The sequence below is a fragment of the Panulirus ornatus genome, chromosome 3 (genome assembly GCF_036320965.1).
Source record: "Panulirus ornatus isolate Po-2019 chromosome 3, ASM3632096v1, whole genome shotgun sequence".
Classification (NCBI taxonomy): Eukaryota; Metazoa; Arthropoda; class Malacostraca; order Decapoda; family Palinuridae; genus Panulirus; species Panulirus ornatus.
In genome coordinates, this window is record NC_092226.1 from 53304990 (window position 1) to 53317415 (window position 12426).

At 42.1% G+C, this 12426-nt stretch overlaps 1 protein-coding gene across 37 annotated transcripts in view; it reads left to right on the forward strand.

The window, feature by feature from the left end:
* Positions 1–12426, forward strand: part of heph (polypyrimidine tract-binding protein 1 heph) — a 503533-nt gene that overhangs the window by 297315 nt on the left and 193792 nt on the right. For 18 of the 37 annotated variants that reach the window (XM_071687667.1, XM_071687593.1, XM_071687616.1 and 15 more), the window contains exon 2: positions 422–612. The exons of 18 other annotated variants lie outside the window; for them this stretch is intronic. In XM_071687667.1, the coding sequence (XP_071543768.1) occupies positions 514–612 (99 nt within the window). In that variant the 5' untranslated portion in view covers positions 422–513. Of the gene's footprint in view, positions 1–421; positions 613–12426 lie in introns of those variants that run through there. One more of the 37 variants, XM_071687709.1, reaches the window with a different exon arrangement.

Consider the following 12426-nt stretch of genomic DNA (forward strand, 5'->3'; position numbering starts at 1 on the left):
TATATATATATATATATATATATATATAATCATTATGGAAGGTTTACGTTTATGCCAAGGAGGTAGACATGTCGGTTATTATATCAGTGTGGCGTGTGTGTTGGTCTCTAATGTATGTGAGGTGTGGTGGGTGACATGTTATTGGCAGGTGGGACGGGGGTTTGAGGGTAGGTATTTGTGACCGTTTGGAAGGGACGGGGGTCAGTTGAGGGCCCAGTGGCTCTTAACTGATGGTGGCTGTCACCACACATCATAACCCTGAATTCTGGGCCGTCTCCCTTGGTGCTTCTACCACACGGACATGCCTAGCAGCATTAAGCCACTATGATTTGTATGTGTCTTGTGATTAGTATTAATGGTTCTGATTATAACCTTTTTTTTTTAATCTAATTATGATTAATTCTCGTTTCTCTCTTTGCAGGTAAGCCCTCGTGTAGTTGTTTTGTGTAATACATTGTAAACGCTGAGGGAGAGTTGGCCTAGTGCCCCCAGCCCTAAATTCGTTTGTGTATTATGAAGAGGCCCTTCAGTGAATACCCCCCGGCTGGCCCCTCCTCCCCCAACACCCTCCCCGACGAAGAGGACGAGGACGAAGTGATGCTTAAGATAGAGGTAAGGAACTTTCCTTTGTGTTCTGCAGTCTGGAATTCTCGGTAGCTCTGTGTGTGTGTGTGTGTGTGTGTGTGTGTGTGTGTGTGTGTGTGTGTGTCAAACTTGTAAGACATCTTAGGCAATTCAAAAATTGATTATACAGAAATCCTTCATTTAGCCAGCTGATGGAATTGTATCTTTCCCGGAAGTAGGCAGCAGTAGTTCATATCCAACGTGGATTCCATTTTTATAAGTTTGTCAAAGTTGTTGGAAAACTAGTGAATTGGGAAAAATGCCCATTGCAGGCTGATTAGGGAAAAATTGACGAAGTATGATTTATTCCTTGATGAGGATAGTGGTGGTGGAGCTCACCATTCTGAGGGACGAATGTCTCTCCCTAACCCGGGTGGACGCTGCCATTCATCATTGATTCTTGGTAAATTTATTAACCAATAGATATAAGGTGACAGATCCTTTTATTTCACGTTGTTATTGAAGTAATGGCTCCTGAAGTGAGGGATATCCGTCACTTCTCTACACTGCTTCGTAAATCAGTACCGCCGCGTACAAGGTGAACTTTTGGTTGCCAAGAACAAAAAGTTAAACTCGGCCATTAGTTGTCAATTTCAGATAACCAGAGTTTTACGTGTTGGAGTTCTGGAAGGTAAAGTAAGCTAAGCTGTTGGACCTTAGGTCTATGTGGTCTTTGTATCTATAACTTTCTCGTTTTCTCCTTAATGGAATGGTTGCTCCTTCGGACACTACCTTAAATTTTAAAGGTTAGTTAGGCGGTAGTTGATGAAAGGGTGCTGCTGCTGAACCTTTGTATGAAACTGCTAAGGTCGCGTCACAACAAACTAAACATGGATAACTTTATATTTGTTGTGGATATATTAAAACCATCTTTGCTTAAAATTTAGTCTTTAGGGTATTGTAGACGATACTTAAGAAATCACGTTTTGAATTGCAAAGTCTCTCTGATAATTAGCGGACTTAGGTGCCATGCAAATGTCTTGTCCTTTTGAATAACTACAGAAGATGCTGTTATAAGCAATACCTGTTATGTGGAATTGTCTAGCGATAGCTTTAGTGCGGAAGGCAAATTAGAACTAAAATTTTGGACCAAAAATAGAAAAATAAACTAAAAATGAATTCATCAGTGAGTTTTCCACCAACCCACTCCACTGTACTTGTTTGGGCACCATAGAAAACGGGAATCATCCTAGCCCCGTAGACTTTGCCAGATTCTCCTGCAGCTGGCGCAGCACATACATTTTTTATGTGCTTTGTTTCGCTGTATCGATTTTTGCCGCCACCTGTGTGGTGAATCCACAAAAGTAGTGTGATGTTCGAGAATCCCACGTTAATTGTTCTTACTGTTATGAATATATGTTGACCTATCCAGCTTGTAAGCTGCATTTATGTTATTTACATGTAAATTTGAGGCTATATTGTTTTGTGTTGTTACGGGTTAAGATTCCACTTTTAACATTGAGTTTACTGGCGTTATCTGAGGTGAAATGTCTGGCATCACAATATAGAGACCAGGAATATGAATCTTGCTCGGCAACATGCTGCCCAGTTCTTTTTATCAAAGGCAAAGTTTGTGCTGCTTAGGAGAAATCCTAAGATTCATATATATAGAATGTTCATTCACTCAAAACTTTTACTAGACGTATACTTGATTTCGGCTGTAGAGAATATTTAAGGGAATTCATGTCTTGCCCCAGTGGCAAGACAAAAGTCCGTGTAAAATTTACTCAAATAGGATTCGGTGTTCTGATATATTTTCATTTATCCCTGGTCCATCTGCTATATCCCGGTTTTTGTTATCTTTCGTGGCGTGATCGATGAATATTTCTGGGTTATATATTTGACGAATTATTTCTTAAGTTGCCTTTCATTTGTTATGGTTTACTTAGTTGCTGTTCATTTCGATTCGCAAATGATGCATCATTCGCGGACTTGACTTGCGTCAGAGTGCGAGAGAGATTGGGTTTCTATGTGACCAAGAAAGTGTTTTCTACAATGACGGGTGTTTGCGTAAATATACTAGTTTATCTTGGGCTGTTGATTGTGAAGGTAGCGGCCTGGGAGGAGACTAGGCGTGGTTGGTAGGGCAGAGAGCGAGGGTGGGTTGGGGTGGGGGGGGGGATGCATGGTGGGTGTGTACGTATCTAAATTTAGCGACAAACGTTGCTCGCCTCACCTGTTGCGCCAGCCAGTGCTGCCCTCTGGTGGTGGCCTCTCGCACTGCACTAGCCACCAGCCGGTTGCCCCGCTCGCTCCATCTCCTGTATGCCCTCCTCCTCTTGCACCTTCACCTACTAACACCACCAACCTTTTTTGTTTCACCTCTGCCTCTACCCAGCAAAGCATCCCATGTTTTAATATTAGATCCTACAAGCCATCGCTTCGTACATTTTCAAACTTACCATACCCACTGTATTTTCCAGGAATCATCACCTTCCACCCTAACTACCGCCTACCACATTTTCATCCACCATGCTATTGCCGGTTCTCTCCGCCGCCATGTTGTCCCAACCGTCATCAGTCTGTTGAAACCACTTGTGCTTCCACTTGCCCATCCAACGCCACCTCTGTCCCCCCCCCCCCCCCCCCCCCACTTATTTCTTTACACCTACTTCCCGTCCCACTCCCACACAGAGGCAGCTTCTTCCATTAACACTTAGATCACAACAGCAGTACCCAGGACTCAGCTTGTAGCATAACTTTCTCACCTCTGCCTCTCCACCTTCTGATGTTGACCATTTGCCTCATCAGCAACAGGGTCCCGATGCCACCGACTACCACTGTTGCCAGCAACAACCATCGATCACTCCCGACCGCAGTTATGGTCAGCAGCAATCATCGATTACTCCCACTCACCACCATTATTACTCGTATTCAACCTCAGTCTACGATTATTAACAGCCCCTGCTATTATCCACCATCATATGCTACTAATTAGTCGCTTCCACCATGATACTTCAACTCTTCTCTCCGTTGCCCCACCACTTTGTGCTTCACTTGACCATCTTTATGGTGGTGAACGATCTCTTTTGCAACTGGAAAATCAAAGTATGTTCATTCCGTATTTGCTGGGATTCTGTGAAAATATTTGAGCAGACAATTGAAAGTAAAGAAAAAAATTGTTTTCGTTTTCTCCGACTTCGACCTCCATCTACTGTTTACTGTTATTAAGGCATTTTACTGCATGACCCCAATCATTTAAATGCTTCCTTTGTACGTGCTTTTTCTCCTAAGTCTGAGCCAAAGGCGCGAGCAATAAGTCTCAGTCTGGCACGTGTGTTGCACTTCATGTCACCCAGTTGTCACAGGTGGAGTGCCACGATTCCTGGGGTCGTCCTGGATTACCACATACGAGTTCTCTGGGGCCGACATGTGTTTTGACCTTTCATGTTGTGTTCGGTCGTTGCCTCCGTTCTTTCATGCTCATCGAATAGTATCATTAGTTTTGACATTAACCTATTTCACTGATTTTGTGTCGGATAATGTTTTGAGGAAGCATTTCCGTTGGTGGCTTTATCACGGTAAACCAGAATTACTTTTGAATTGGGAACTACTATCATGGTATGGGAACTTCCTGTTATCTGAATTCTGAACGGTTGCACAGATTTAAGCGAATCCTACTTGACTACTTCTCTGTCACGAGCAGGGTTGGATATCTCTAGACCAATTGGCATTTTTTGGTGTGTTTATTGATTATGGGAACTGATGCATCACGGAGTTACAGGAGTGGAATCAACTTTTGGTATGGACGAGAAATGAGTGAGGGGAAAAGGCAGAGGATTTGTTGAAGTGAAGGGGTCAAGGGCTGGAAGACTGTGAGGTGCATTGATGACAGTCACTGAGTGGGTAGTATCGGGACTGGATGAACCAAAATAGCAGAGATGATTGAGAAATGTAGTCAGTTGTTAAGGTGTTAGAGACGAGGAATGGAGATTGTACGACGATTGTCGCGAAAATGTATCTGTGGTGAGTTGACGATGATTGAAAAGGGCAAAGCATGGTGTGAGTTCAGGCAATTGATGGTGACGTCTCTTGGTTGTGTGTGGCATACTAAATTATTTTCCTTGAAACTTGGTATAAATGGTGGGGGATCAATGGAAAGTTGGCTGAATATCAAGGAACCTATATGCAAATTACACTTAGTGAGTCTGTGGGTAACTGCAGTAGCAGCAAGGATTGCCTCTGCTCCAACTACAGTACACTAGTCGCAGATACACGCAGCATGTATAGTCGGGCAGTGTATCCACTAGGATATATATATATATATATATATATATATATATATATATATATATATATATATATATATATATAAAGTTGTGTAGTTTTATTTATATCAGGTGCAACAAACTTTTAAATGTTTGTTCTTGTGCACACGTCTCGGATATAGTAGCAGCACCCAAGTGCCCATCCTTCGTGTAGTGTTAGATGACAGTTGGGGGGCAGGCGTTATTACATAAATAGAACTATTCTAATTAGGAAGAGTTTATATCGACTTTCCTCAACCTATTGATGTGCAAGGAGCAGGGGTTCCCAGTGATATATAGTTTGCAAACACTTCCCACCCCATTGTAAATTTTATCAGAATTGTCAGTCTTGCGTACCCGCAGCATAGGTAGGACCAAGCTTCATATTTGCTCCATACCTCGGATGTTGGTGTGTATATATATATATATTTACAAGGAGTACCATATATATATATATATATATATATATATATATATATATATATATATATTCCCCCTTTTAGAAAGTTAAAATACATACATATATATATATATATATATATATATATATATATATATATATATATATATATATATATATTCCCCCTTTTAGAAAGTTAAAATACATACATATATATATATATATATATATATATATATATATATATATATATATATATATATATATATATATATATATATATATATATATATTTGTTCCAGGGGACCATTCTGTCTCTGAGGTTCCTGCAGCGCTCAGGAATAAGACGTAATTTCGGTAAAGATTTTCGTGGACTCATTACAGGGGAACCAGGTTTCCAACCCACCATTTCGTCAGACATCGAAATGCAGTGTGCCGAGTAATATTAATTGCAGCGAACGCATGTTAGACGCTTCGGGATCTTTCTTTTGTTGTCATCGTCCGCAGTTTGGCAGTCGCACCCATGTTCAGTGAAGGAAATTCCTCTGACCTGGCTCATCAGTGTATACGTTTTACAGTTGTTTCTTGGTATTTAAAGAATTAAATGCCATAAGTCCCATAACTAATTGAGTTTTGCCTGTGGTTATGCCTTATGGAATTTGGGACGTTTTTGATCTTCTCCACATGTTGGTATATCTCCCGTTAACAGTCCCGCAATTTTGCGAAACCATTCTTCCTAAAAACACCATTTTTAAGTTTTTCTGTTGCGGATAAGTGACCGAAAAAGATGAAAGCGTGAAGGAGCATATTTTGTTTGCTGCAGTAGTTTGTCTATATAAAGGGCGAGTTCAACCGCACAGCGTCAGTGAAACTCCTTGTCGGGAAAAGGTCGATCACAGACAAGATGATCTCCCCCTTTGCCTTGTGCTGTCAAAATTTGTCTGGTTGCCCCTGGATGCTTGGGATAGAGAGCAGCTCAGACAGTGCATCCCCTCAGATCTATAGGGACTGAAATTTTAAACAAGCGACAGTGGCAATCTAATACATATTTGACTCGCGTGATAACCCGGGAAAAATAGGGCCCTCCCCATCCCTTGGTGGCGGGTGTTATTGGATGGACCGTGGCATATTGGATCGCAGATTGAAAACTGGCCAATTTAGCGTATTGATGGCAGAGGCGCGACAGTTTGAGGCACTTCTGCCGTCTCCCACCAGCCCATACTCAGAACACGTGTTAAGGGAGGCGCGGTCCCGGGGGTGAAGGTCGAAACTGACTTCATGTCCTAGATGGTAGTAGATATTGGTAGTATGGAACGACATTACAGTTATCATTGATGCATTCGTAGCTGGGAAGAATGCATTCTGCCAACCGCAACCAGCTAATGCACAGACGGGATACAGCTTTCTTGGCGAACTAGACCAGTCGGTAATTTGAAGAGTTGATTAGATTTTTAGTTAATGGTTAATTTTGTATTGGTGTTTGTCAGTCTTGAATATGAAACAGTTTGACATGATTGCTACTTTGATTTTTTTCTTTTAACTGTTTTCCTTGTATCCTTGTTGTTACAGACCGCATTATCGTAAGAGAATGTCAGCGGCAGTGTTCGGCGTTGTCATTTGTGTTGATATTTTGATCCAGGTGGATCACGACTTGTGTGAGAATGACGGCGTTGACATCATTGAGAAAAATCAAAATAACTTGAGAGGGGGATTATAACGTTTGCAGACAACACTTCTATTTTGAAATTAAGAGAATACTCGCCTTAGTTATCAAACGAATCATTAGGAAAGGCAGTTGACAACGAATGTTTGACCACCATATTGTTCACCTGAGCGCAGTATTGAGCATGATAGTGGCAAGGGTGATGAGTTGGATCACGGTAATGGATGCGTATTGAAGTCGTCAGTTCCCCAGCTTCTCTTTGGTCATAGAAATTCTGAACATCAAAGCTATTGGCGTTTCTGAGGGTGTCTTATTGTGAGAACCTTTGCTTATTCATTCATAAGAGTATTTGTACCAGTGGTTGGATTTACTGAAGCTTTGGCATTAGTTAGGGAGTCGGGGGTTAATGATGAGCTTTAGGAGAGAGCAGTCTATTCGAATATCACAATTCATACAACCGTGTTTATGAGAATTATTTTTCACGATAGCGGAGTGTCTTGTCTGTTGTCAGCACTGATTTTCCAAGCTTTCAAGTTAGAAGTATCTTACTCTTTCAAAGAGATGACTGACAGATGTTGACATGAAATGACTGATGTTAACATGAATGTTTTATGTAAGAAAGTCAGCTGCAATATAGAATGACAAAACACTAACCCATGTGACGATTTCATAACGGGCGAGATTTTGTTGTAAGTGCAGTCATTTATTGCCATTATAATTCTCGCTCTCCGTATCAGTGATCCAAGAAGTTGAACTGTATATTGTGGAGGGAAAATATCCCCCAAGACCTAACCAGATATACCGTATTTGTCGATGTCAGGATGAAAGTATTTGTAATCTTGTCTTGTTTTCATGTATCTCGAGACCTTTGTTGTACTTCGCAGCACATGATACTGCTGTTCGCATAATGCTATGACATCGTGTAGTAATTGGTAACCAAGTCATTTTAAGGACACTGTCATTCCTATAAGTTATACTAAACGGATGCAATTATTTTGTTTCCCTTTTAGGAGGTACGATGTCCTTGATAAGGCTCCAGCCGCCATGTAAAGTACGGCACACACTGGGAACACAAAATTGCCTTTTAGCTATCTCATAAAGACATGCCAGTTTAAAGTAGAGGAATTGGTATTTGCCATTAAAGATTAGTTTTTATACACCAGTTTCACGCTCTAAATGGTTGAGCTGCTGAGAATTTGCTTATATCTTGGTGACCAGGCGGCTTGCTCATACAGAGTTTGTACCTACGGAGAACTTGAGGTACTTCACCTGATCTTACGTATCATGGGAGTGTTGTATAAGGTCTTAATTAGGAAGAAAGCTTTACTCCCGAGTCTCATCCTGTTTCAGACGTGCTTGATACCTTTGTATTATTTGAAGGGTGTCTTAAGGTTCCCCTCTTTAACTAGGTTGTAAGCCTCAAAAATGGTACATTTTGATTGTTAAAACTTAGCTTGTGAGCACATGGAGAAATGTTCAGACAGGTTTGCTTATCTGGGATGAGTGAAGCTTAAAGTGTTGGGTAACGTACGTATGGATGTGGTAACGGCAGCGTTGTGCAGGTAGAGCGTCTGACGGGGGTGTTGGTCTCTTCTCCTTGTGTTCACCTTGGCGACCACGCCCCGTGACGGCTTACCTGCTCCGCTACCCCTCCTTCCCTCACGCTCGCTCCGCTCACCTGTTCGCCTTCTCTACTCCCGTACTCTCTCGTACAACTCCGCCCCGCCAGTTCTGCCGTGCTCCAGCATCCACCTACTCACTACTAGTGCCGCATTTTTCGGAGTTGCTACATAGCCGCTTGTGCCGTACTCCACCCGTGCTTCGCCATCCAACTGTCCGCTTGCTTCCCCTATACTCCACCCACCTCCCTGATCTGTACCCTTCCACATACGTCCTACTCCACCCACACTTTAATGTTTACCTAGCCGGCTACCAATACTCTTCGAGTAAGGTATCTGCCTTCTCCCGCTACCAAGGCCTCATTGGGGTTTGTGTTGTCACTTGCATTGCTGTGGTAACCTCATCCTGCTTCTAGTTCCTTTTATTTAGCACATGTAATTTCCGTTTGAATACAGCTAGCGATCTCGCTGAAGCTCATGCTCCTCCTGCTGATGATGGTACACTAAAGTGAAACCGACACTGGAAACGGACCATATTATTTCGTCTCGTTTACAGCGATGAAGGAGCCATCAAGTGGCCTTACCTATTAGGACGTTTTCCGTACAAACACAGCTCGCTTCATTTCAATAGAAAACTCTGGACAGTTTTGTCAGTATCAATTGTTGTAAGGGTTACGGCTATTACTGATTGATTACGTTGATCTTGAACAGAGGCAGTTACAGCTTCTCATTTCACGTATACTGGATTTCCGGGAATTGATGGCTTGATAGATGCTTAGCTTGTTCGATATATATATATATATATATATGTATGGGTCACCAATGTGGCGGAAATACTACTCCTTCAAGCCTGATAAATGTAGAGGTCCTGGTGTAGCTGAAGGAACAGACTACAATGTTGACACTTGTGTAAGGTGTACAGTGTTACATCCCCTCATTGGTGTGTGGCATGATTGTTTACGGATTTCACGTATGTAGGTTGTCGCGTGGGTGATTTAGATGAGACATACTGGGTTCACTGTTAAGTCACCCATGTTGCACTTGGCCTAGCCTACTCCTACAGTCCGCATTGTACAGGATTTATGTACATAGTGATTCACGCCGGAGGGAGGTTAGATGATCATGTGATTGTTATGAATTACTCTCTTGCTGTTTCTTTGTATAAACGATAGTGCTAGTGTAGTGTAGTACAGAAACATTTTGAGGATGTTTGGCATCGACGGAAGCCGGAGGGCCAAGGGGTTGCAAACGGTAGTTCTTTCGGCGGACACCCTAGGGTCGAGGTTTTGCGTCCTGAACGACATTGTCAGTGATGCATCGGTGTGGCTGTCGGCGGCGACAGTGGCAGCAAGAGCGTTTATAACAGGAATACTATCGGAGGTAACTTGGAAGTACCTCGTACCCCAGCTGATGCTTCTGGGAAAATTAGCATGTTTGATACACGTTACTGACGACCACCTAGAAAGAGCCGTCTGTGCCTCCATGTGGCGCTTGACTATGTTCGCCCCCTTTTTAAGGGCAGCAACTAATGTTCTGTTGATGTAGAGGATGATAGGGGAGCTTTGCTAGCAATTGTTTTCTTTGTGCAGCTAATTAGGTGTTCTGAAAGTAGCTCAACACTTCAGAGAACGTAACCCACTTTTTTCTCATCATCGACCCACGTTAACATTATACAGTTGACATCCAGAACTCAGTATAATAAAGAATATTGTAGGTTTTCTCTTGCGTCTGTGTTTAGCTGGGTATTTTGTTTTTCCAATTTTAATGAAGAAATTTGGGATTATGACATTTTTCCCCACTGCTAGGTTGAGTGATTATTATTATTATTATTATTATTATTATTATTATTATTATTATTTATTATTTGATTTAAAAAGTTATACTCAGGGTAAACATAAGGAAAAAAAAATTCTTTGCTGCATAGTTGCAAGTATTTGAAAAGCCAAGCAAAGGTGCTGTTGGTTGTAAGCATCTCTAAGGCTTTAGAAGGCCAAATTTGAAGATTAGTAGTGCTCTCGTTTCCCCCAAGGATTTTAGAGCGTAGTAGGACATTATCTCATGTGACGGGTCTTTGCTACAAATCTCAAAAGAGGGAGGGCTTGCAAAGATTTTATAAGCCTTTTGACGTTTATTTATCGAAGAACATTAAACCCAGATTTGAATGGGTTATATTCAGTTACCTGATATAGGACGAGGCTATTCTGGTTCAACATTCATTTCTGTTGCTCTTTTATATAGACATATTGGTAAAGATAACCCAGTGAGTTGATACGTTCATCATTAACAGTAATGTGCTTCAGTTCATCATTTACTACAAAAATTGTGAAGATTTCGTCCTTGAGGGTCGAGGGAACATTGAATATGTTCCCTGAAGGTTTAGGATGATTGCCTAGTATATATATGTGTGCGCGCGCGCGCGTGTGTGTGTGTGTGTGTGTAAAGATGTGTATCATAGTATTACTTAACTGATAGTGAGATTGTGATACCAGTTGCACGGTGGGCGGGTTTGGACAGCGGCAGGGACATACATGTGTCAATCACCGTCGCCTGCCGTTGATGAATTGATTAATATCGGCCGCTGTGCGGTCCTCGACGCAGTAAAACAACACGGTGCGCTTGCTAAAGCAGGCGTTCGTGCTTTACTAGTCTGTCCACACCAGGAGTGATGTCGGCAGGCTCGCCCAAAAGGATGAAGTGTCTGTAGTGTTGGTGGGCACATCTGCTTGCAAGCATGCCAACCATCTCTTAAACATAAGATGCATTTTAATTCCATATACTTGCTTGGCTAGTCGCAGTGCCTTGTGTCTCCATCATGCATGTGTACTTATTCACCATGTCTACTTCTCTTAACACATCGCTGTCGCGTCGCGGGTTTTGCACAGGTGTCCTTTCGTATCCTCGACCACCTTTCTATTTCCGGCCTGGTAGGGTTAGCGTTGTTATTTTAGGAAAACTGACGGTCCGGTTGGTTACATTTATATTTATTTGGTTGTGTTGGAAATAATGTTTGGCGACGTTATGTGGTGTGAGGTGGTTTGACGGCGTTAGTGACTAAAAGGTAAGAGAGAGGTGTGGTAATAAAGAGTTTAAGAGAGCTGAAGAGGGTTGCTGAAGTGGTATGAACATATGAAGAGAATGATATATTGACAAAGAGGATATATATCTGTCAGAACTGAGGGAACAAGAACAGTGTGATCAAATTGGAGATGGAGGGTTGGAGTGAAAAAGAATTTTAGCGATCGGGGCCTGAACATGCAGGAGGGTGAAAGGGGTGCATAGGATAAAGTGAAATGGAACAATGTGGTATACTGGGTCAACGTGCTGTCAGTGAACTAAACTAGGGAATGTGAAGTCTTCGTGATAAACAATAGAAAGGTCTGTGGGGCCTGGTTGTGGATAGGTAGCTATGGTTTCGGTGCTTTAGACATGGCAGCCAGAGTGGATGTGAGCGGATGCAGCCTTTCTTATCCTGCTCCTGGCGGTACTTCCTTGACGCGGGAAACTGCGATTCAGTATTGGGGTGGGGTGATAGTTCGACGGTAGTTTCCTCAGTTTGACAACACTTTACGAAATCTGCCTCCAGTAGAGACGTATGTTGATTATTCTAAGGGTTTTACTGATAATGTAGTCCACGATATTGATGAACGAGGCTTCTCTGAATCGTACTAGTTGGTAATGGGATAAAGATTATTTTTTGCCTCGCTGTGTTGCATTCGAATTTCCATCGTGAATACCCCCCCCCCCCCCCTTTGTTACAGCAGGAAGCTCTCTTCTTCCGTAAATCAAAATGCTTCATTTGTATCCTCCTCTAGTATTCGTAGAGAATTGGATGAGCAGTCTTTTATGTATCGAGACACTTCGGGTTTCCAAAGA